Genomic DNA, 25,873 nt, shown 5'->3' on the forward strand with positions numbered 1-25,873 from the left:
AAAAGGTCAAACTGAAATCTAGACAATGAACCTTACATACACAAGGCTGTTTAGGTACAGACTGGTAGAGATTGGAGAGTGGTAGTGTACCCCTGTACATTGCTGTCCCCGGGGTTGTCGCACACAATAACCTTCTGTCATATGCTATTGCTACTAAAACTACAGGGGATTTTTGGCAAATATTTACTTACCCTCCCGTTCGTGCTTGATACAAGGTCATCCCTTTAAGACCTTACATTGATTCAGCATTTCATTACACAAGAGCTTTACAGAGTGAAAACCAAAGCGTATAATAATACTGCCGCAGGTATAAATTATTTAAGACCCGCGGGTTCTGCTCCATTTCAGAATGGTGCCGTTTCTCTATTAGATCCCAGAAATTTATACATCACAATATAGCGTTACCTTAGGATGTGTCCTTGTAACCGCTAACACAACAATCCATCAGTCTGTCGTTCAGAGCGCTCAGCGGACCCGAACGATGGGGGGTGTCCTGGCGCAGATGGGAACATAGTTTTCTTAAAGGTGTTGACCCAGTGTTACAGATCAATTTTGTATAAATGATTTTTTTAAAAAAAGGTATATATAGTCATACTTTGTCCAAATTGGATTTATTACAAGTATATATAATAAGAGAAAATATATCCCTTTCCCAATGCCATAAACCTGGTACAAATGTGTTTCATAGAAAACCAGCTGCTACAGTTCTCAAAATTTCTGACATTATAAAAAGTCAATGGGGCAGATGTACTAAGCTAATTCACCACAAGTCTCATTAATATGCACCAAAAAGATGGCCGACATGCTCTGCACCATATGTAAGTGTTACAGATACCTTTTCACCTTGTCTGTGAAGGTGGGAGTTGGTTACTGGGAAAATAGTGTGTCTTAAGGTGCAAAAATGCCTCAAAATCCTGGCCCACAGTAACCTTAGACTAGGCCGTGTAAAGCTACTCCAGGTTTGTCATCCGGATCTGTGATAAATCGGGTGAATTTTTAGATTGCCCAAGCTAAAGCCAACCATACACATTAGATTTTCATTGCCCGAAACAGCGAGCAATCAGACATGTAGAGGCAGTCATAGCTGGCTCACAACAGACTACAGTGTTGGCCAAAAGTATTGGCACCCCTGCAATTCTGTCAGATAATACTCCTGTTCTTCCAGAAAATGATTGCAAGCACAAACTCTTTGGTATTAATATCTTCATTTATTTGGCTTGCAATGAAAAAAACACAAAAGAGAATGAAAAAAAAGTCAAATCATTGATCATTTTACACAAAACTCCAAAAATGGGCCAAACAAAAGTATTGGCACCCTCAGCCTAATACTTGGTAGCAGAACCTTTAGACAAAATAACTGCGAACAACCGCTCAATGTGGTACACACAAGGACACAGGACAGAGGTTGAGTCAAATTTAATCCATTTCAACTGGCTGCAAGTGTCATTTAGTTATTGCCACCACCTGTTAGGTGCCTCAGGTTAGTAACAGGTGCTGTTAATGACAAATTAGAGAAGCATCACATGATTTTTCAAACAGTGCCAATACTTTTGTCCACCCCCTTTTTTATGTTTGCTGTGGAATTATATCCAATTTGGCTTTTTGACAATTCTTTTTGTGATTTTCCATTGAAGACAAATTAAATGAAGATAATAATACCAAAGAATTTGTGATTGCAATCATTTTCTGGAATAAAATGAATATTATCTGACAGAATTGCAGGGGTGCCAATACTTTTGGCCAACACTGTAACTCATCAAGCCATGCTGAATATCTTCAGCTGACTATCGGTCATACATACCAGTGTTCGGCATGGTCAGAAGACTCCCTGTGCTGATTTTTCTTTATTCAATATTTAGTATATTATCTATACACTAGTGCAAATTTGGATGCTGGACAACTACACCCCTCAGCAAGCTCTGACAGGAGACCATTGATTTACACCAAGGCAAACACCAAGTTTTTGAACACAGAATATGCTAAATTGATGTTTTACAGCATCAGGTGACGACTGATGTTGGGAAAAGTCACACAGGCAATGGTGCTTGTGATGCTGATGACAGCCTGATCCGTTATACCACCGCCATAATGCTCATCCCAGATCTTTACATTGCAGAAAAGGAGCGACGTCTTTCTTCACAGTGCAGTCTTCACATAGTTGGAGCACCTTGGAGAATAACTTCATTTAACAAGAATGTTCTCAAGTCAAGGATGATGGAGACAAGCCAAGGCCAAAGTGAAGAACGAGCAAACCATCCTGCAAATAAACAGTACAAAATAATAGGATATATTTGCACCATGCACGCGGCCGTATGCTTGGTCAGTGTGATAGCTGTATTTTTAACTTCTATCCCACTGACCCATATACAAGCCTGTGTATTATCAAGGGTCTGTAAGCCTGAGGCAAAACTCAGGGCAGGTCTTATTCCTGTCTTTTCTGGCCTGGGCTCACTACATGGGCACGAGCGGCAAACAGATATCATCCATGTGCCGTTTTCCAGTGGACACATAAATGCACACGATCATTTCATGATTTTAGTCAAGATACTGGATACCCTGCGCATGGTAATGTCAGAAGCAAGGCAACCACACGGGAAAAAAAAAAAATCTATGAACTTATTACAAGTCACAAAGCAAGATAGCTTCTTCTATCTTGTCCCTGGGCACCCTTGTTTACGGCTCGCTGGCCGCCAGACTGTCTGCCAAGTGGTGTACTACCGTCTCCTCAGCTGGTCCTGGATTTCTGTGTACAGGACACTATAAGATGCTAGAAGATCTTCCAATAGGCAAGCTCTAATATATCCTGGCTGCGAGCAGGTGTTGCTGCCATTATCTATCTGTCTCCTCCTTTACAATCTCTATGATAGTGAGAAGAAAGGGCAGAGATAGCAGAGTAACACATAGCTGCGGGATCATGCCACACAAAGGATGGAACCATTAAAACCTACAGCTTTGTATAGGAGAGAGAGAAATCCCTGGCCGTTCTTCCGTTCTGGGTTACAATCTTCTAGGCTTCGGGCAGAGCCGACTGTACATGCCCGTGGCCACATGAAAATGGCCGCTTACACAGCTTACTGAGTAAGCGGCCATTTTCTTGTGGCAGTGGGGCATGCGCAATCTGCTCTGCCCGAGGCCTAGAAGATTGAAACCCAGGACGGAAGAAGACACAGGGAGAGGGTGTTCTAGAAGGATATGGAGGCGTCGCTGGAGACTTCTCTCGCAGCATTGGGGACGCCCCTAGTGCTGCGAGAGTACTCATTTGCATACCAAAAAACCCCCGGATTTCTACCGATCGGCGGCACAGAGAAGACATCTAAAGGTAGGAGAAGAATAGCCTTTCTTAAGGCTATTCCTACATATTAGTCAGAAAAAAAGGGTACCCAATGATAGGATCCCTTTAAATAATGGATACCCAATGGATTAGAGTCAATAGGGTCTGGAGTGTATCCACTGTTTTAGCGGTCTGCCTCTGATTTGTCCCCTGACTTGTGAATTTTGCATTACCTGTTGCGACATCGCTGCTGCTGCACAAGTGTGATGGGTGATGGTAGAGTTGTATGTTTATTTGCTATCTGTACTCATAGGTAGCTTTCTATATGTCAGAAACCCTCCAATGCTTCCTGTCCACACCATATACAAAGCAAGCAAAGTACGGCACAGGCTGTCCACCCCACCCCCTACACGACTGACATCGAGATGGTCATGCATGTATATTCTAAGAACGCTTCATCTGCTCATACATCGTCTCTTACGGAGTGTGAAGTGGGAATGTGCAGAGTCGTCCATGGAAAGAACAGAGCTCTGCCTGGAATATGAATTCTTTCCGTAACAAAGGTCACCTTCCCAGCTGCACTACCAGATTGATATTTTCATCAACTTATCAAACACTTCTCCGCAGTTCCACAGAACAATAGAAATGTAGCGAGGAGGTTTCCACTGAGCAAATCTTATAATGGATTTCTTTTATCCCACTTATTGAGAAGAATAATTGTGGAGAGGAAAACCCTAAAAATAGAAATTATCTCCTGTTCCGACCTTGGCGCTCTATGGCTTGGCAACATTTCCATATCTCCAGTTGCTGTTCGGAGACTGCTGCAATAATAACAATAATTAGGCAAAGAGGTGGATACAGGCACCAGACTGTATCAGTCACTTAATGTTCGTTGCTCTCATCCTATTCAAGTAATAGGAGCAGAGCTGCAGTTCTCCAGCACCACCAGTAGGCAGTGGATGGCACCAGGGAAATGCATTTGGGGTCAGAAAGCCCCCTCAATGTTATGGCTGATCAGTGTATATAGAGGAGAAGATTAAAGGGGTTTTCCAAGGCCAGGTTCACACAGGAGTTTTTTTTTAACTGGATTCTAAGGCAGAGGCCGCCTCTGAATTCGGTCTAAAAAACATCTAGCCATGACTGGATACTGGTGCAGTGCATACAGTGCGCCGGCATTCAGTCGCGGTATTCTGCTCTGGATTAGGCCCAAATGAATGGCCCTACTCGAGTGGGAGTATCGTGAGGTGGACATCCAACCGAAGAAAGGGAGTGTCGCTTCTGCCGCGAGCGGGAAACGGAAATGACCGGCTCTCATTGAGGTGAATGGGAGGCAGTTTTTTAGCAGGATTTTGACACAGATTCCACATCAAAATCCAGTCCCAAAAACTCCCGTGTGAACTTCCATGTTGCTGAAAAGCAACTTTTTTTGTTGCAGATTTTGCTGCCGTTTCTTGAGCCAAAGCCAGGTGTGAATTTATCAGAAGGAAGAAGTATAAAAGGTCAGTGCACACAGTTTTTTTTATGCTGATTTTGACGCTGAATCCGCCACAAAATCAGCCTCCAAAAAAAGCCTCCCAATAGAGTTCTATTGGGAGGCTTTTTTTCTAGGCTGATTTTGAGGCGGATTCAGCATCAAAATCAGCGCCAATAAAACTCTGTGTTCACTGACCCTCAGAACTTCCCATTTCTTTTGTAGGGAGAGAACCACCATTTAGGTGTGTGGAGTCTTATTAAGCCATGAGCGCCCCACTGTGCAAAGGAACATGGGAAGAATATGCAAATCTGACTTCCATGATGTAATTAGGATGTCAGTGCCGAAAGTATGCACACCAATAGGGGGCGCTGACTGAGAATGTGCAAGTCTATCTTCCATGATGTAATTAGGAAGACAGAGTCTCAGTCAAACACACCTATAGAGGGCGCTCCCTTTAACATCATGTCGACCTTCTCAGAGGCCTTTGTTTACAATGATGTTGGGATTATACCAGATACAGTCTTCTCAGCCAAGGACAGCTGTTTCGATGTATTTGCATCTCCTCAACTTGGCGCAGAGAGGACTGATCTCGCAGAGGTGAGAGGCTTAGACAGGGTTGAGGGGATATCGTCACTCCATAAGATGAGAACCACCATTAGGGGTGTGGAGTTTTATTAAGCCATGAGCGCTCCACCGCAAAGGAACATGGGAAGAATATACAAATCTGACTTCCTCTCACCTCTGCCAGATCAGTCCTCTCTGCGCTAAGCAAATACAAGACGCAAATACATCGAAACAGCTGTCCTTGGCTGAGAAGACTGTATCTGGTATAATCCCAACATCATTGAAAACAAAGGCCTCTGAGAAGGTCGGCATGATGTTAAAGGGAGCGCCCTCTATAGGTGTGTTTGACTGAGACTCTGTCTTCCTAATTACATCATGGAAGATAGACTTGCACATTCTCAGTCAGTGCTCTCTATTGGTGTGCATACTTCAGGCACTGACATCCTAATTACATCATGGAAGTCAGATTTGCATATTCTTTCCATGTTCCATTTCTTTTGTAGACATTCTTGGCATTGGCTCCAAAAAACGCAACAAAATCTGCAACAAAAAAAGCTGCTTTTCTGCAACGTAGGGCTTTGGCCTAATAGTTAATCTGTGTATTTTGCACAAGTCTTCCCCGCACCATATGTAATCTTTAATAACATTTACATGTGTTTATTTGTGTAATATGACTATAGAAACGCCTCTTACCATCAGAATGGCTGTGCTTGTAAGTAATAAAATCAGCACAAAAACATTTTACTGGTTAATAGGAAAGATTCAGCAGACAGTGAAGCTCTATCCAGTAAAACAACAATTAGCTGTATAATGCAATTAGACAGAAGTTATGAGGCAGCAAAGAGCACGGCTGTACTAAAACCGTCAGCCATAATTGACTGCTCGCTCCGCTCCACCCTGCAGCAACAAGATTTACACAGCAAGGTGTCGTGTACTTGCTCACATTTTGCAGTGGACATTATTCACAAGGCTGCCAATAGAACAATAGCAGGGATGGCACTGCACATTCACATGCTGCTCAGAGTGTCCTAATCGCTCACAAAACATGTTCCAAATTACTAGATTATTAGCAAAAATCCATATATGTCATACTCAAAACCTGAGTGTTATCAGCCGAACCGAGAGGGAACATGGAACAGCAACAAGCTCCCGCATTACAAATAATTATAAGGGGAGGTTTATTCAGACTGGCATTCAATATGCCAGTCCTAAACTAAAATATTTTGGAGTAAGGGTTGGTTCACATCTGCGTTGGTATTCCATATGGGGACCCCCAGAGCGGAATACCAAACACATTTGCAAGCTTTGTGCAGTAAAAGCACATGGATCCTCATAGACTATAATGGGGTCCGTGTGCTGCCAGATCTTCGCACAGAACATGCAGACAGGAAAGTAGTTCACGATCTACTTTCCTGTCCGCATGATACGTGAGAGCAGAGTGGGGCAAGCACATGGACCCCATTATAGTCTATGGGGTTCGTGTGCTTTTACTGCACAGTACTTGCAAATGCATGTGGTATTCATTCGGGGGGGAACGGGTTACCAAACGCAGATCACTCCCGTAAGGAGTGAGAGACATCTTTGGTGGTTTATGAAGCAGTGACAATCCACATGTGGCCCCGCTCCTCTTATAAATCTCACCAACTTCTTAAAAGCAGTAGGATAGGATAAGTGGAAGCCAGCAAAGAGGTTGCAGACTACTTGTAACATATGGAATGTGACATACCTTGAAAACCAGAATAGCAGCGTATTTTGGATGTTTACAAGCTGGTAGAAACCTCCTCCTTATTCTGTACTTGTAGGGTACTCATCGGCGCTGTATGACTGGTGTTCATACTGAATAGCTAGTAGACCGTCTCTTGTGCCAGCATATAGTCATTACACAAAAGGAAAACCACTAGCATAGGGACCCTGCTACTATCTCACTTTCCTGCCATCTTTGAGGGTAAAGTCACTTTGACATGACCGAATCTCGTCCGTGAAACTTGTGTGTGCTGGATTTAACAGCCAGAACACTATACAGAGAGAAGGACTCCTAGCATTGTAGTTATCTATGATAGTAAGAGTCCTTGCCTTCTTGCTATATACTGTCCTCTAGTTATTTGTATGAAAGAGTCTATACACAAAGTTTATTCCGGTTATCTGTATTCATTCCTGATTATTGGGTAAAGTGCTTTTAGATTCTTCCACTGTGATCTGCAGTACAGAACCAGAATAGTAAAGGCAAGTTCACATTGAGCAAAATCAGCAGCAGTAATGTTCCTTATTAACATTGTCGTCAGTGGGAGATCCAGGCAGACCATGGAAGGACACTTTTTTGTGAAATTTTTTCACAGTGTATTCAGACACAAAATTTAGTTGTACAAATAGATTTACCTGAAGGGCACGTTTCCCAATTTCTGCCAGAATTTCTCTTAAGGTCTGGTAATGTTCCAGGAGGTGATCTGCGCATATAATGTCCACCTGTCAGCATCAAAAAGTAGATATCACTTAGATGGTTACAAAACAAGCAAAAAAGGCATCACCTCAAATACTGGTAACAAAGCCCAATTATTATTACAAGCGCTTCTTACCTGTCTGCCCCAGGCAATGGCTAAAGATAGAGGAGAATTCACACCCGCTGAATCTTACAGTACATACGTAACACACTGACTGTGAAAGTCTCTGGAACTCATGTATAAAACATGTCATCGTGGCAGCCGGCATTGTGTATGGTAATGTTAATTATTCATACAAGGAGAAGTCTGGAGGATCTGCATATCCTTTCAAGACAAAGAATGACTGCAAATGTAAAATGTGATAATATCACTAGCAGAGGCAGAAAAGACGGCAACCACCTCCGCAATAAAGGAAAAAAAACCTCATACTTGAAGCCATGCTGCAGTCTCAAGGCAGCCGGAGAGAAAATGACTTTTTCATTGCCTCCTCTGGCACCTGCCGCAGACAGACTGGTGTTCGTCTTGTGGTTTTGCTGCTTTTGTATTTTATCAAAGTAGACGTGTGACATTACAGAACTGGACTTCATGTCATGTTATAAAATTGAAGTAAATCTGCACAGTGTGCCAGTAAAGGGGCTATCCCGGCAAGTTCATTTATCCACTATCCAGACAGACATTGGGACTTCATGTAATTATGAGAATGGGGATCCTCTAGTCCGCTCCATTTACTTGTATGGGACTGATAGAGACAGATGAATATAGCGATCTGTCAGTCCCATAGAAGTGAATGGAGCGGTGGTCACTGATATGCACTACTGCTCCATTTACAAAGGTGACTCGGGGAACACCATTCATGATCACAGGAAGTTCCAATAGATGGACCCTGAGCGATCAGACACTCACCCCTTATAGTGTGGTTAAAGGGGTATTCTCATGATGCTTGTTCACTAACCTGCAGGCTGCTGTGCTCTCTTCACTTACTGATTTTCTCAGCACATAGGTGGGCGGGGTTTCACTTGCACGGGATTGGTTGTAAATGAATTACCACAGTGTGAAGCTGATGTAGCAGAGCTGGATTTGAGTCAGCTTGCATTACATACAGAGGTAAAGGACACCCTATCTCAGCCCTTATCAGCCAAATTCAATTAAACCGACTGATAAGAGCTCGAGTTCTCACCTCCCTTATCTGAGAAGCTCTGATACTTATCAGACACAAACAGCTCAGAGCTGCTCCCAACCCCTCCCTCCCCCTCTGAGAGCAGGCAGCTACATCACTTGACATTTGAGCAGATAATCCCAAGGGCCATAGAAACGAAGTGTAAACAATAAAGTGAATAAATTAAGACAGTGGCCAAACAAAGCAGTTTTGATAGAGCAATGTATTTAGGAAAAGTCTTAAATCCACATAAACTAGCAGTACAGATAGGATCCTTGTGATGGGACAACCCCTTTAAGGGAACCTTTTTAACAGACCTTTGAGTCATTTTACTGTACAGTGTTCATCAGAAAAATCAATGGCACAAACTTGTTCAGGATTTCAGATCAGATACCAAACCAAAATTCTCATTTGATCTGCTAACATCATGCCTCCTCTGCAAGTGAATGGCTATTTATAACCTTGCTCGCATGCAATGGCATTATAGCTGCAAAAATTGTCCATACCACAGGGGACAAAAAAAAAATGCATTGCAGTATACACAATGAAAAGTCACCATACGTGACTAATTCTTATGCGGATCTGTGGATTCGGACGATGCTGAAAGAGGTTTTGAGAAATGTTCAGTATTTTCCAGATATTATTGTCAACAAGACACAGTAGGTGAATATACATCATGGTGATAAATGATATGAGCACGCCCAGAGAAAACCAGATAAGAGGATTTATAGCTCAAATTCATTACTGCAGGATGGAAATTGGCTGATCCTTCCACCTGATCCAACACTCAAGTGACACAATTAAAGGAAATGTGTTACCAGACAGATCTCTAGAAGGAGGAACTATAACAACTCATTGCACTGGCACTTGCTGGCCTGGACATGCAGCATGGCAAGGTAGTTATAACACTTGTGCAGTGAATGAGATGAGTGAGTGGTCACTTGGTTGCTTTTTGCCTTATAACAGCAATGGACATTCACCTTCTGAAGGTCTCCTTGCAGGAACATTGAAGTGCCCATCAATTTTACTCTATGCAGCAGTAAATATACACATTGATAGTCCAGTATCGGGTCACTCACCTGACAGGCGGAGCCCAATTCCATTTTCCGTCTTAAGAATTTCTCAACGTGTCCTATAGTAGCTTCTCCTGAGACGCGTACAAACTTCTTCTCCAAAGGCTAATGAGAGATAAATGACAGTGATCAGTAGATCGGCCTTTGTGTCCATGTTACAAAGTTAGGAAAATATTAATTGGTCATGAAACATGTGAAAGGTACTAGAGTACCGGGCAATGAGAATAAATCTTATAGCATGGGTGTAGCTTATACATGTAGTGCAGATTATGAAAGCCGCTATCACAAAGTACTAACTAAAAATAGAAAACAGAAGCCATTCAGCCACCTCTATTCCGGTCCTCTCCTGTATCAGCAGTGGTCAATCTTCCCTTAGGGTTATGCCCTTGACTTTATTACAGGGGGCTATATCATATTCAACCAGGGTTATGCCCCCCACATAAGGTTCAGAAACATTGTACAGAACATTCCCTTCTTCCTCCATCCTGATCTGTATCTCCACTCCTATGTCGCTTGGCCAATTGTTACGCAGCACATTACAAGACCAGCCGATTCCGTCAGTCACCCATCAGACAGGTAATCGTCTACGAGTGATGGGTTTGAGCAAATTTACTAACCCATCTATACTAGTCTTCTTGTATAGATGTGTAAATATGGTGCATCTTTTGCGCATGACCTTTCCTTATGCCAAAAGTGCATCACATTGTTCCTACCACGGCCCACTTACCACGTTACTAAAGAGTAGAGATGAGTGAACACTGTTCGGATCAGCCGTTCCGAATAGCACGCTCCCATAGAAATGAATGGAAGCACCTAGCACGGCGACCGGCCGCCGGCAAAGTGTATGTGCCAGGTGCTTCCATTCATTTATATGTGAGCGTGCTGTTCGGAACGGCTGATCCGAACAGTGTTCGCTTATCTCTACTAAAGAGGGCAGAGACTAAGGAGGGGCGGGCAGGTCTCGGCCCAACAAATAAACTCACGGCAGAAAGCTTGCATTAGATATACCTGACTGGCATAAAGTGTCCTTTGTTCACTTGAAGAAGAAACTTGTATGGTTTCGAAACGCGTTGTGTGAAAGGCTATTAATAAACGAATATAACAAGAATACAGCTGGTAAGCGCGGATCTATTTGTCCATTGGTAACTTCTATAGAAGGTGTTTCCTTGGATTGGTCTTTATTTGCATGGCATAAAGTTCTGGCACACAGGAGTGCAGCTGAAATATTAAGAGGTCAGATCCACTTAATTCACGCACCGTTAGCACCAGAAGATTCTATTAAAACCGGCGTACAGAATGCCAGGCTTAATAAACACTCCCATTGTGTTAACACTGAAACTAGTACAAGCTTCTGTAGGCAGAAAATCAGACTGAGCCTGAGAAAAGCAGCTGCCGATTCCAAGAAGACTAAACAGCCTCAGGACTGTCTAAGTAGAAATCCTTATAAAGCATCTCTGTCCTTTCAGATCACTTTCCAGAATCAGCGGAGAAGTAACACTACATCTATCCATTATGTAATCTGCATTCTACATTTATTCATCAAGTTTACCCTGTGCAGGGAGTCTCTCTAAGTTTCAGACTTCCCCAAGTGAGACAAGCTGGTATGATATCTCCCACAGACTGCACATGGAGAATACAGGAGATTGTGCCCTGACTCTCTGTTAACATGGTGGAAAACGAAGAGAAATTCCTCTTTATTTTCCGCCATGGGCTACCTGTGATGGGATGCCGAAGCAAGGAATTGGTATTTTGTCACGGCTTTCCACTGCTGTATAGGTACAGTTGGATGGGCCTAGTCCGCAGGGAGTTTCAAGCTGCAGTTTCCGCGGTAAGATCGAGCAGGGCGCCTATTTATTCTGTGACCTGCTGCAAACAATGGGAGGCAGATTATGGGCAGAATCTGTAGAGGATTTGGGGGCAGAACCCAGGTTACCTTCACTGCTCCGGCACCAGCGCTCCAGTCCTCCCAACCAGTCTCTGCTAACTTGGCTGAAGCAAAGATATCAGAACTATAACATGTGACAGGTACAATCAATTCTTAAAGGGGCTTTCCAAGCTAAATAGTTAATGACCTATACTTACAACAAGCCATCAGTTAAAAACCAGCAAGGGTCTGACACCAGGGCTCCCAATCCATCAGCCATTTGAAAAGGCTGCAGTGTATGGGTGAGCAATGCAGCTACTGCAGTACTTACCAAGCACAGTACCCCATATTTGTACAGTGGCTGTGCTTGATATCACAGTTCAGCCAATTCACTTGAATAGGACTGAGTCGCGATCAGGCCTTGTCACTGATGTCACACAACCTGTGAAGTGGAAGGAGCTGTCGCTTCAAACAACTGACTGAAAGTCCAACAATGGTTTGACACCAGGGACACCTAAGGATGGGTCATAAATTAAAGAGTCATGGAAAACCCCTTTAAATCCCCTAACACACCAGAGCTGCTGAACCAGTGCACCCCATTAGCCTCTGCTTACTTTGCTGCAGCCAAAGACTGTCATGAAGGATGAGAGGAATGATGCTGGAAAGGTGGAGGATTTAACAGGTAAGTAATCGGACTGATCACATTCCCTCCCTTAACTGGATTTTGTCTGATTTTCAGCAACCCCTTTAACAGTAATAACAAAACAGGGTTCATAAGAAGTCCATGTAGCCAGCGGCTACTAAATGATTCCAAGACACAGCTTAGCTTGTCACATTGATGCTGCGTCTTCGCTAACTAGCAGAATATGACAGCTATGTTCCTCCAGCTAGGTTTTGGGAAATTTCAGAGCTTGGTAGTGCGAATAATAGAATGGATATTAATCATTTATGAGCACAGTCCAGACACTGCAGTGGTTAGTTAGTGCCAGAACTCCAGCCGAGACAGTGAGACAGCAGAATTCAGCTCTCGCTCGCTCTTTCGTCACTTTATTGTGTGCTGCAAAGGAGGAACAAAGAACAAACCGCAGCCTAATGGCTCTTCTACAAAAACCTTAACCAGGCAAAGTACTCATCAATGACCGCGCCATCCCTAGGTGTTCTCAGCTAACACTACATGCAGAGGTATACGCAAACGCTGAAATTAAAGTAAAAGGGGATCTGTCTGCTTTTTTTTTTTAAATGTAGATTGTGAACTCCATATAGGGCTCACAATGTACATTTTTCCCTATCAGTATGTCTTTGGAGTATGAGAGGGAATCTACGGAAACATGGGGAGAACATACAAACTCCTTGTCGATGTTGTCTTTGGCAGGATTCGAACCCAGGACTCTGGCTCTGCAAGGTTGCAATGCTAACCACTGAGCCACCGTGTTGCCCCTACTTAAGACATTTTTTTCATTCCCATAAACTAACTAGATGATAATTTGCACCCGACGATCTCATGCTGCACTTCTTTTCTGTATACTATACTCACTTGTCCACAGATCAGCCTCTTTGCTGACTTGGATCAGATCCAATCTTAAAGAGGTTGCCCTGTGTCTCCCACCACGGCCCTGCTGCTCCCGGGGTCTTGTTCTGGAAGAAGTCTTCAATATACGTGACTGCTGAGGCGAATCAGCGGCCTCAGGAAAGGACACGGGATGTCACAGGTGATGTAAGAGAGTGACGTTGCAGTTCCTTTCCTCAGGCAGTTGATTGGAGAGGAGAGGACTTCTGCCAAAAGAAGCACAAAGGTGCCACTGGGGACAACGGAGCACCGGGACAGGCGAGTATGGGTTTTTATTTTTTTTTCCTTATTTTTCACCTTTCCCAGCCTCCTTGCAGAAAATTGTAAATCCTGAACACCACTTCTAATTTTTAGATTTCACCCTGCTTTTCCCTCCCTCTGTACTCGGTTACTAAGTCCATGATGCTCCAAGTACACATGATGAGCTAGAGTCCGTGCCATCACAGCCTGCTGGGAGGACAGTGAGATTATCCTACTTTCTCTATAGAGGAGAGATTCGGTATACAATCAGGGAAGTTGAATTGTGATCATTTTCATCATAACTGTCTATTCATCAGCGGTATCTGGGACAGGACTTTGTGATCTTTCCTGAGGAGAGCCTGTGTGGTACAATACATACAGTGTCATCATAATGAAAGCTCTGGTACCTGCAAGAGTGCACAGAGTACAGACAGCATGTCACCAAAGCCTAATCCATGCTGTTATCATGCAACAGCCCCAATCTGATACACAGTGGTAGAAGTGACAGGAAAACAGACAGGTGACACATATATTTTTTTTTTTTTTAAGTGTAGATTGCGAGGCCCATATGAGGATCACAATGCACTTTTTTTTTTCTCCTATCAATATGTCTTTGTAGAATGGCGGAAATCCACGCAAACACGGGGAGAACATACAAACTCCTTGCAGATGTTGTTCCTGGTGAGATTCGAACCCAGGACTCCAGCGCTGCAAGGCTGCAGTGCTAACCACTGAGCCATCATGTTACCCCTGAATGGGATAACTACATTATAAATAAGTGAAAAGGGATTGTTGGTATCCCAGGACCCCACTCAGGTTTTGCATGAGATACGATTCATTGAGTGTAAAAGGCATCATCAGTGGCTTTATCTAGTAATTTCCATTTTCTACAAGACATGAACGGCAAACGTAGCATCACTCAGGCATGGTTGTGGCTACTGGATCATGACGGTAGTTGCTGCACAGTGTGACGACATAGGAGGTGCGGCCCCGTCCTGGGTGCACCTAACAGCTCATTTGCATATATGGATTAAAAGTTGATTTTCTATTAGTAGAGTATTAGTATGTTGCTAAATGACCCCACAGTAAGCTGGTGTAAGCGGCCATTTTCTTGTGGCCCGGGCATGCGCAGTTGGCTCTGCGCGAGGCCTAGAAGACTGAAACCCAGGACGGAAGAAGACACAAGGAGAGGGCGTTTTGGAAGAAGATGGACGTATCGCTGGAGAGTTTTCTCGCAGCATTAGGAACACCCCCAATGCTGTTTGAGCACTTGGGACCGCCCCTAGTGCTGCAAGAGAACTCATTTCCATACCGAAGAAAACCCAGCTTTAGGGTGCATTCAGACTACGTAACGCCGGGCGTGTATGAGAGCCGTACACGCCGGCATTACGGCAGACTGCCGAACACTTCCCATTCACTTCAATGGGAGCGCTCGTAAACGCCGCTGTTACGAGCGCTCCCATTGAAGTGAATGGGAAGTGTTCGGCAGTCTGCCGTAATGCCGGCGTGTACGGCTCTCATACACGCCCGGCGTTACGTAGTCTGAATGCACCCTTATACCGAACGGCGGCGCGAAGAAGACATCTAAAGATAGGAGAAGAATAGCCTTTCTTAAGGCTATTCCTATGTGTTTGGGAGAAAAAAAAAGGGTATCCAATAATAGGATCCCTTTAATAGGGCACTTTGAGAGATGACCCCTTTAAGTGTATGGTCAGTCTACACCTGCACAAATTAATGCAACATAGGTAGCGCCGAATACTGTAACTACTCAAGTTGCTCCTTTACCTTAAAGTTTCCTGTGCCTTCATCAGCCCTAGAAGAAAACATAAAATCCTTTAAGTAAAGCCGCATTGCAATCACTGAATTCCCCAGACAGAGTAAAGATTTTGACGTTGAAGTAGATGTGAAAAGCTCTCCATATAATGACATGTCTTTTCATTTGAGGTACTAATGCACTTCCAGAACCATTTCATTGTCATAAATAATGCAGCAGTCACGTGGACGGTAAGCACTTCCAGCTCCCCTCTCTTTGGAGCGTTCAGGCTGTCTCTTCAGAAGAAAACACAGCCTGGTGTCACAAGATCCACGTCAGGGGAAAGCAATTATATCCAAGGGAGTTCTTAACGTCGGCCTCAATACATCAGGGTAATTGAATCTCCATCCTAAATACTGCAGTGAGGCTAAACCGACAGACTAATATGCTAATAAATCTTATGGCAAAGTATAGAATAGCCATTGTATAACAAACAGCAAATAACAAGAGATACAAAATCAGGATCGCTTTAGTAAAGGTCCGATGTGGAGCTAGTTTAGGGAACTGCATTCTAAGCAATTTCCCAATTTTCTTATTGCTGCGATAGTATGAGGCCCTATGCACATGGGTGTAGTTGTGTCAGTATATTGTTCACAGTTGCGGATAGTATAGACCCATTCATTTATATGGCCCCATAAACACACCTATAGATTTTACTTATCACTGTCTGAAAAATAGGAGAAAGTCCTATTCCCGTCCGTATGTGCGGCACAGACTAAAAATGTCTGTTAGTGTGATTAATAGGTTAATAAATGCACCCATATACCTTTAGCCATGTTTTGAGTGATTTCTGGGAGCTCCTGGTATCTCCTGCATTTGTTTACGTGGTTCTGCTTTCTGCTATGTGACTAATAAGATATTAGGGTCCATTAACTTATAATGAGAATGATGGTGGTACAGACATGAACACACAGCAAACATGGCCGTGAGAAAAGCTGAATGATGCATAATAAGGCCTTCCAAATCTGGAAATAATGCAGACATTACATTGTATTCACTAAACGTGAATCAGAATCACCTTTGCTTGAAATGGGAGGCAATCCAATAATAAAAACATACTCGGGATTTGTTCATGATGCAATTCCCTCTCGTAATACTGGATTTGATGGCCTATGAGTCAGCCATGTTTACACACCTGGTAAAAAGATGTGATGCCGCACTTTACATGTATGTCATGGATCACTGAATGTATCAAGAGAAAGTGAATGCTCTTCAGAACATGATGCAACATGAAGTGTCTTTGAAAACATATGATCCCTTAAGAGATTACCCGCCCATATCACTAATGCTGGTGTCTTCTGCCCCCTTGTGGTCATGATTTAACATTATGAACGTAAAATAATAGGCAGAAAAGCAGAGCAAATCACAAATCTACACGTTAATGAATAACAGTATATTGTCCAAATGCAAGTCCCATAGGTATGCCCCTAACAGCATTCACACTGAATTGCTAGCCACATTACTGGGGGTAAATGACCAATGGTTGAGTAGAACTGGGCGAGGGACGTAAGGCTGGGACAACACGGCCATTTCCATTGCACTTCTGCTCTATTGCACTACTAAAGATCATCATGTCACCCTGCGATACCTGAACTAATGCAAGTGAATTGGCTTGCTGTGACGGCTACTCTGAGTTGCAAAAAAACCCCAAACAAAACGATCAGTGCTTGAGTTGCAGCAACCTCAGGGTCACAATGTAACCCCGATCACTTGCATCTAATCAGGTGCCATAGAGCGACACAAAAAACTTTGGCTGCAGCGCAGGAGTCGCAGCCAAGCTGTGATGTAGCTCAAGTCAAACAATGGAGCAAATGAAATATGGTTCTTGTGTTCTTCCCATGTGGACGACTTCTAGGAACACTGCACAGTTGCCAGCCCCAAAACAGAACAGGTTATTCATTTTAAGATTGGAAGTGACATTATTACTATATTTATTTTGCATAGGTATTCCTAGTATTGTGCACTATATCAAATATCAGTGGTTGTCTCATGAAGTCATCCCCACTGAAAATAAAATTCAATGTAACAATCAGTAAGGAAAATGTATTTGGGATTAAGGTGGTCATAAACCTTAGATACAATCCAGCTTTTCGCTCCAAAGCCCCCTGTACATGCACACTCAGCCGAGAAACCTGTCTTCTCAAAGATGAGAGTTAGCCAGCGCCAGTGAGAACACAAACATATATTAATAAAAACTAAAACATTTACTGACCCTATAAACTCCAGAAGAAGCGACACATCTAGTTCTGGTGGAATGTGGAACAAGGGTCCAAATATTTTCTTTGGTCTTCCTCGAGTGGTGGGGACAGTTTGTGGGACTACCGTGTCTAGGAAAATATCATTTCATTATATCCAATATATAGTGTTTTATTCCATGTATGACAAATAATATACATCTTCCATTTCCATGTCTTACCAGGCTTTGGCATCTCAAGTCCTCGTTCTCTGTAGAAATTATACATTTGTTTTTTCTCACCTAAAAGAAAGAAAAAAAAAAGATATTTAGCCTTGACATTGTGTTAGACTGACCATCTAATGTGTATGGGGGTCGCCCAACACTCCTCTGATGTTAGGGGAAGATGAGGAACAGGCAGTGGGACTTCTACTGTACAATATTTTTGCTGTCGGAAAAATAAGACAAGGGTCTGACATCTAGCCTTTTCCTGCTCAATGCTCAGGCCAAACTGAGCATGCATGTGTGTGATGATGTGGGCGAGATAGCAAGTGCCCAAAGTTGAAGGATCCTACCAAGGGCTGGGCGATCATGACCTATAATCAAAATTGAGCATTTTACTTCAGTTATGACGAATGGTGATTATTTAGATCACGTCCCTTTTACAGTATGACTAAGTGTTGGGTAAACCTTGTGGTTTCATTTGGACCGGACATGGCCAAACCAAAACTGACATTATAGTCTGGGGTCTCTTCAGACCCCAGAATATAACAAACAGAAGCACCAATCATAAAAAACAGTGTTACCCACCTCTCCTGGACTCCTGCTCTACTCACTGCTGTCTTTGGCGCTTCGGACTAACGTCGGGGACCACTGAGGGCTGTGATTGGGCCTCAGTGTCACATGGCGTTGTTTCATATAGACTCAAGTGTCACTATGCCACGTGACCATTGAGGCCTGTGCTAGGCCTGGCGACAAATACAAAGTACAGCAGGGAGTCGTGCTGGAGCCCAGGAGAGGTGAAAAACACTGTATTTTACGTCTGCTCACCTCCCCTGGGCCTCTGCTTATTATTCTGGAAGAGATCCCAGTGTATAATTGCAGTCGTTACGCTTCAGACGTGTTTGGCACAATTGAAACTGGAAATATTGTTTTAACCAACATGAACAAAATCACATCAGTTTTGGTTATTTTTCAATTAATTGCCCTGCCCTAAACCTACCCTATGGTGTTTTTTCTAGGGGTTGTAGGATGAGGAGCCCAAAATTCTGCAACAGACAAACAATTTTACAACAAAGTCCAGTACAGTGTAAGTGAATATTAGTTGGAGTAGAATGAAAGTGAATAGTAGTTATGATGCACCAATAAGAGCTGAAACAATGTGATTCAGATTTAGGGAATTTAACAGCATTGCATTGGATGAAATCCAGAGCAAAACCTGCAGGTAATAAGAGGACTCTGTTGCAGATTTTGGGGAACTTTTCCAGGTTTCTTTCACGTTGTGCTTTTACCTCCTCAAGCAACTGTTTTACTAACAGCTATTTCTCCCAACCTTCCAGCCTGCTCAGCTAAACTCTTTGACAGTGACTAGAGATGAGCGAGTACTATTCGAAACGGCCATTTCGAATAGCCCACACCCATAGGAATGAATGGAAGCGGCCAGCACGCAGACTTTGCTGGCGGCCAGCCGCTTAACCCCCTGCGTGCCGGCCGCTTCCATTCATTCCTACGGGTGCGTGCTATTCGAAATGGCCGTTTCGAATAGTACTTGCTCATCTCGAATAGTGACTTATCACTATGTTGGATCCAAACATGACCAATACTTCTTTTGGGATACCCCATACATCAGCCGTCCTCTAATCTGTAAGGGCATCTATATGAACATGACACACCTGACTAGCACCTTTTGCTCTGTTGTTAGCGAATGAGGAAAACTATAGTAATATGGGGGAAAAAAAACAAAAAACCACAGGTAACTTACGTTCTTCTAAATTTTCGACTACTTTGAAGACTATGTCCTGTAACTGTCTATCCAACCTAGAAGAAAATATATTGTTATTATACAATTAAGATTGGTCAAACAAACATATTTACTAGAACAATCCATATCCCTGGTAAAATATATACCCAAAATAGACCTTCTAGTCCTAAAGACAGCAGTGACCACTACAGATTCTAGTCATTTCTAGGGGACATGCGCTGGTGTCAAAGTGTGAACCTGTCCTAATAGAACAAGAACCAGGATACCCAATGTTATTTTGGTGCATGTTGGTTATTTCGTTCATGTTGGTTCGGTTCCATTATTACAATATTTGCAATTTTGCTCGGACTGAACTTGTAATAATTTTATACTCTGGGGTCTCTTCATAACTGAGGAATAGGGGAGGTGAATCCCCCCCCCCAAAAAAAAACAAAGTTACTCACTTCTTCTGGACTCCGATGCAATTCCCCGTTGTCTTCGACGTGTCGGCAGGGAATGGTGAAGCCTGTGATTGGGCCTCAGCAGTCACGCAGGTCGCATGGTGTCATGCCACTTTCACAGGCCTCAGCGGTCCCTGATGGCAGACAGAAGCGCTGAAGACAGCCCAGAGGAAGTGAGTAACACTTTTTTTTATGTTTCAACCTCCGCTTATTATAATCTGGGGTCTGAAAAGGCTTGCGAAGTTTGCCCAATACTTAGTCATATTGTAAAAAAGATGTGACCTAGATCTCCATTAATCGCAATCAAGGTAAAATGCCAGATTAATCGCGATTTTTTATTTAGGTCATAATCAGCCAGCGATACCTCAATTATAGATTTATGTATGTGGACCTCCCTGGTAGTTGACTGGAGAATCTGTAGTGTCAGAAGTTAAAAATTGTACTCAGAAGCAGCAGACGGCATAAATACAGTCAGGGCTGAAAACACCAGCGAAATATTTTGCTGTTTTCACACAATTTTCTGCTCTCCAATGGCTGTGGTCACAAATATGTGCTGGGCTGTCCTTGGAAATATTCTGAAGTACATCTGTGTTCTCCAACAACTGTTCTCTGTCTGCATCGTACAAGACAATTTCAAGGACAGGTATGTTTTGCCATTACTACAGACCGGACAGGATTTGTGACAACTGCAAAACCTCTTCATAGATGGACAATACAAAGTTATCTGCGTTTCCAAGCTGTCGCAAGTCTAACGAAGGCACTATTCTATTTCAGCATGACAATGACATCACATACAAAGGAAGTCCAGTGTGCTATGGAAGAACCTGGCTGGCTGATGCTAAACCATGACCTCAATATCACTGAATCCCAATGGATGTATTGGAACCTTGAGGATGCATCGGGCCATATGTAACAACATTAACGTGGATGCAAATTCTCACAACGCTGATCCAAGACCTAACAGAAAAATTCTTAAAAAAGTATAGGATGTTGCAACAAGAAGAAGAAGAAGGGATCAGCTTCAGATTAATGTCCATATAACCAGAATGTCATGCAAGGAAGTAACATTCAGGTGCCCACATTTGGCCATATCCTGTATAATGTGGTAACACTATACATAGTTTCTTGTTACTACACCACTTACAATAAAGTAGAAGTTATATTTACCTGATATTATAAAGGGGCTGGGTCTGATGCACCACAACATTGCATTTAGGACATCGGTTACTGTAGTAGAAATGCCTCACAATGCAGCTTTTACAAACTGTAACACAAAAAGGAAACACTACTTAGTAATGTAAAGTGTACAGGTCATGGAATATCATAGATTTCATCAAGGTTTTTATTGTGCACATTTTATTAGTCTTATATTTTATATGGCAGGACATCAGGAAAACAGTTGCCTACAGAATCTAATAAATCAATTCCATAATGAGCAAGAGCTGACAGCCATTGCTATGGTACTCCATATGTATTTATATCTGTATAGCACCAACATATTCCACAGTGTTTGGCAGACATTGGGCTCACAGTCTAAATTTCCTCTCAGTAGGTCTTTTGGAAGAAACTGGAGTACCCGAAGGAAATCCACGCAAATATGGGGAGAACATACGAACTCCTTGCAGATGCTGTCCTTGGTCGAATCTGAACCCAGGACTCCAGCACTGCAAGACAACAGCACTAACCATTGAAGCAACGTGCTGAAGGTCCAGAAAAATCACCATTTACTGCCCATGTTTCCCAGACTGACTATCGACTGGGATTTCTTGCATCACAATGAACTATGATGCTAAGATTTCCTTCCTCCTTGGGTCTCTCTTGTCCACAAGTACAGGAGAGTGGAGCCGTGAGGAGACAGCGACTCTTGGCATTATAGCTCAGTATGATGCTAGGAGTCCGGCTGTCCTGACTGGGTTCAGGATGTATGGACCAGTTTTTCCAGCTGTATTCACCCATGTGCAAGGGGCCTGAAGATCTACGTCCAGCAATAACACAAATTGGAAACAAACCTCTCCTTCAGATATACAGGACATACAAGAAGACGTCATAAAGCACCTTATATACATAAAAGAAACATCAAGGTTTTGAAGGGTCACCAGAATAGAAAGATTCTACAGGCTCGACGTCTTTCTGGTCATTAAAGGGATTGTTTGTTTGGTGATAAAAATTTACAAAAGGATTACAATGGTCAAAAAAAACAAACAAAAAATAAAATAGCAGAATACACACCCAAGCGATCCCAGCCCCGACATTTCTGGTTCTCCCACTAGTGTACAAATATTGATCCCTAGTGACTGGTGGTGGACCCAGAAAGAATCAGCAGCAGGATCGATGAGATTAGTATTCCCCTTATTTATTTTTCTGACCATTTTAATCCTTTTGTAATGTTAAGAGTTTAATTACCTACAAAATGTAACACTGTATGAATAAGAAAGCCCATACTTACAAGTATGAAGACATTCGGTGATGGTGGTGGCATCGATGAAGTAACCCTTGCATAGCGAGCAGAGAATGTAGGGATTCAGGTTGGCAAGGCTGATCATACGCTGCAAGTAAAGAATATGGTAGATGAGAACTTGGAGAGATGACAGGCAAGATATTTATCTACAAGTGATCACGTCTAGAGATGAGCGAACACTGTTCGGAACAGCCGTTCCGAACAGCACTCTCCCATAGAAATGAATGGAAGCGGCCGGCACGCAGGGGGTTAAGCGGTTGGTGGCGGCAAAGTCTGTGTGCCAGGTGCTTCCATTCATTTCTATAGGAGCGTGCTGTTTGGATCGGCTGATCCGAACAGTGTTCGCTCATCTCTAATTTCACGTCCCCTTATAAAGAAACCTGGAGACATATTATTTTATCATTTACATGGATAGTCAATGGGAAACCAATGTAATAATTCACTTTCAATGAGTCCCTAAAGGTCAGGCTAACAGGGGTTGTCCGGGATCTGACAGGTCTCAGAAAGCATCAATGCAAAAACAAAGGATTTATTTGTTCTACAAAAGTAGTAACATAAAAAAAAAATATCTAAGCAAGAGTATGTTCACATGGCGGAATTTGCCGCAAATTTGGGGGGTGGATTCTGCCTCCAGAACCCGCCTTCCATTGTTTTCAATGGCAGGCAGAGATCGCAGCAGGTCGTGGAATCCGCGGTTCAAGACTCCCTGCTAATTAGACACATTCACCTGGGCCTGAAATCTGCCTGGCTTTTTTTTTTGTCAAAAACGCCTCAGAAAAAACGGTAGCGGTTTTTCTGCCTCCCATTGACTTGCATTGATTTTTTTCAGGTGGAAAACGCCTGAAGAATGGACGTCGCTTCTTTTTTTTTCGCTAGCGGGAAAAAAAAAGTAGGTTACATAGGACTGTATGGTGAGGCGTTTTTGGGAGGAGGATTTTCAGGCGGATTCCTGACCAAAAAACTCTGTGTGAACGCAGCCTAACAGCTACTGCCTCCTAGTGAAGTGAATGGAAGGCTGATTTCAGGCAGATTTTGCCTAAAATTCTCTGTCAAATTTCCATAAGTGAAAGGCCACTCACATTGGGTTCACACTAGCATTCATCTCAAAGTCGTTCAGGTCCGCATGGGGATTTAAAGGTCGGAGAGCCCGTCCGTTAAAAAGTCTACAGCACCCATAGACTGTAATGGGGACCGCCGAGTGTCCATTGAGTTTCAGCCAATTTTATACTGAAATTGAGAACTCTCCCAAAATGTTTGTAGGGCCCCTGGGTCACCAGCCATTATATAGGGGACTTGAGTATGTCAGTCACGGCTAAATTGAGGGGCATCACCAGCACAATTCATGTCTAGGTCACAAGCTAGGGGGCACGACACTACCCAAAAGGGGGCATGCAAAATGAGTGCAAAGTATCAGTGCCATCTGCAGCATCTTCACAGGCATTCCACTCCTCTATGTCCTGATAACTTCTTCATGGTAGTTTCTGACTACTCCACCATTCTCCTTGTGGTCACCTGTCCAGTCACATGACCATAAATACACACCAGAACCCCCTCCTCAATACAGCAGGGCACATGTGACCCCGGACAGATGGCCCCCTCTCACCTCATCCCCCCCGCCATGCACTTCCTCATTCCCACAACACCCGACGTCCTCCTCCCCAAACGAGGAGCAGGTGATGTCGGCAGCCGTGAAACTCGCAGACGTCCCGGTCCTTTCCTCGTCCTCCTCACACTTCACCGAGTTACCGAACTCCTGCTCCATTCCCCCGACAGCCGGCAACACTGCCACAAACTGCGCGCTACTAGATGTTCCACACACATTTACTGCGCAAGCGCCGAGCCGGGCATGCCGGGAATTGTAGTTTTTGCAGTGAACTGTGGTGACTGGAAGTTATCTATGTACTGAGGTAAAACTACAAGAGCCATTGTGGTAATATAACTAGTATACAGTATACTCTGACGAGTGAGAATACAAATGTAACTGCTGTGTGAATAGCACCTGAGTAGTTTTGTTATAGGGGGCTCCCATCACATATGCAGCAGGTATCCCCTGTATACAAGATAGGGAGGCATTCACACCTGAGCCTTGTAATTCTTCTGGTCCGTCATAGGAACCGATTGAACAGTAATACGGGAGCCTTCACACGGAGAAACACGCGTGTATTATTGCAAAATACACGTGTAAAAATAAGACTCCCATTGACTTCAATGATATTTTTTACACGTGTAAAAATACGCCTGTAAAATGTCATTGAAGTCAATGGGAATCTTATTTTTAGACGTGGATTTTGCAATAATACAGGCGCGTTTACTCCATGTGAAGGCTCCCGTATTTTGCAAACAGACAACAACAGATCCCGAGAGACCACATCAACTATAATGGCGTCTGTTGGGTTGCCATTATTTTCGTCTGTAATTTTTGTAGCATTTTGCGCTGGGGCCTCCAATGTCGCTTCGGAACTGGCTTAAAGGGGTTGGCCACTTTCAGACCAATATTGACAAACAATTTTCCAATATACTTTCTGTATCAATTCCTCACGGTTTTCTAGATTTTGGCTTCTGTCATTCATTCTGTTACTTCTAGAGCAGGGGTAGGGAACGTACGGCTCTCCAGCTGTTGCAAAACTACAACTCCCAGCATGCATACTGGCTCTGCTGTTCTGGGAACTCCCATGGAAGTGAATGGAGCATGCTGGGAGTTGTAGTTTCACAGAAGCTGGAGAGCCAAAGATTCCCTACCCCTGTTCTAGAGGATAAACCTCTGACCATGGTCATGTGATTTATGGTCCATGGTCATGTGATTTATGGTCCATGGTCATGTGATTTACGGTCCATGGTCATGTGATTTACGGTCCATGGTCATGTGATTTATGGTCCATGGTCATGTGATGAGCACACTGGTGCACAGCTGATTACCAGGCAGATGTCTGATCACTGTGCTGTGACTATAACGAGCGGCACCTGTGTGCTCATCACATGACCATGGACTGTAAATCACATGACCATGGACCATAAATCACATGACCATGGACCATAAATCACATGACCATGAACCGTAAATCACATGACCATGGACCATAAATCACATGACCATGGACCATAAATCACATGACCATGGACCATAAATCACATGATCATGGACCATAAATCATATGACCATGGACAGTAAATCACATGACCATGGACCATAAATCACATGACCATGGACCATTAATCACATGACCATGATCAGAGTTTTATCCTCTAGAAGTAAGCAGAATGAATGACAGCAAGCAGAGATCTAGAAAACCGTGAGGAATTGATACAGAAAGTATATTGGAAAACTGTATATCTTTTTATTGTACATTTGTTTGTCAATATT

At 43.2% G+C, this 25,873-nt stretch overlaps 1 protein-coding gene across 1 annotated transcript; it reads right to left on the reverse strand.

Moving 5' to 3' along the window:
- Positions 1 to 653: 653 nt before the first annotated feature.
- Positions 654 to 24,324, reverse strand: PCGF6 (polycomb group ring finger 6). Its single transcript, XM_075258574.1, has 10 exons — positions 24,116 to 24,324; positions 22,501 to 22,600; positions 21,222 to 21,318; positions 19,615 to 19,670; positions 17,877 to 17,936; positions 17,673 to 17,787; positions 15,433 to 15,460; positions 9,983 to 10,081; positions 7,686 to 7,772; positions 654 to 2,257 (listed from the first exon to the last, which is right to left on the reverse strand). Exons 1-10 carry the CDS (start codon positions 24,272 to 24,274, stop codon positions 2,201 to 2,203), a joined length of 858 nt encoding a protein of 285 aa, XP_075114675.1. The 5' UTR covers positions 24,275 to 24,324; the 3' UTR covers positions 654 to 2,200.
- Positions 24,325 to 25,873: the final 1,549 nt, after the last annotated feature.

This window comes from Leptodactylus fuscus, chromosome 10, assembly GCF_031893055.1.
Source record: "Leptodactylus fuscus isolate aLepFus1 chromosome 10, aLepFus1.hap2, whole genome shotgun sequence".
Lineage (NCBI taxonomy): Eukaryota > Metazoa > Chordata > Amphibia > Anura > Leptodactylidae > Leptodactylus > Leptodactylus fuscus.

What these genes read in the sequence shown, in the direction of transcription:
- PCGF6 (XM_075258574.1), bottom strand. Translation starts at nt 24,274, where the DNA reads ATGGAGCAGGAGTTCGGTAACTCGGTGAAGTGTGAGGAGGACGAGGAA. An exon ending in CACCGAATGTCTTCATACTT is followed by an intron (nt 21,319 to 22,500) that starts GTAAGTATGGGC and finishes TTTGTGTTACAG; the next exon opens with TTTGTAAAAGCTGCATTGTG. An exon ending in AAGGCACAGGAAACTTTAAG is followed by an intron (nt 10,082 to 15,432) that starts GTAAAGGAGCAA and finishes ATCTCTCATTAG; the next exon opens with CCTTTGGAGAAGAAGTTTGT.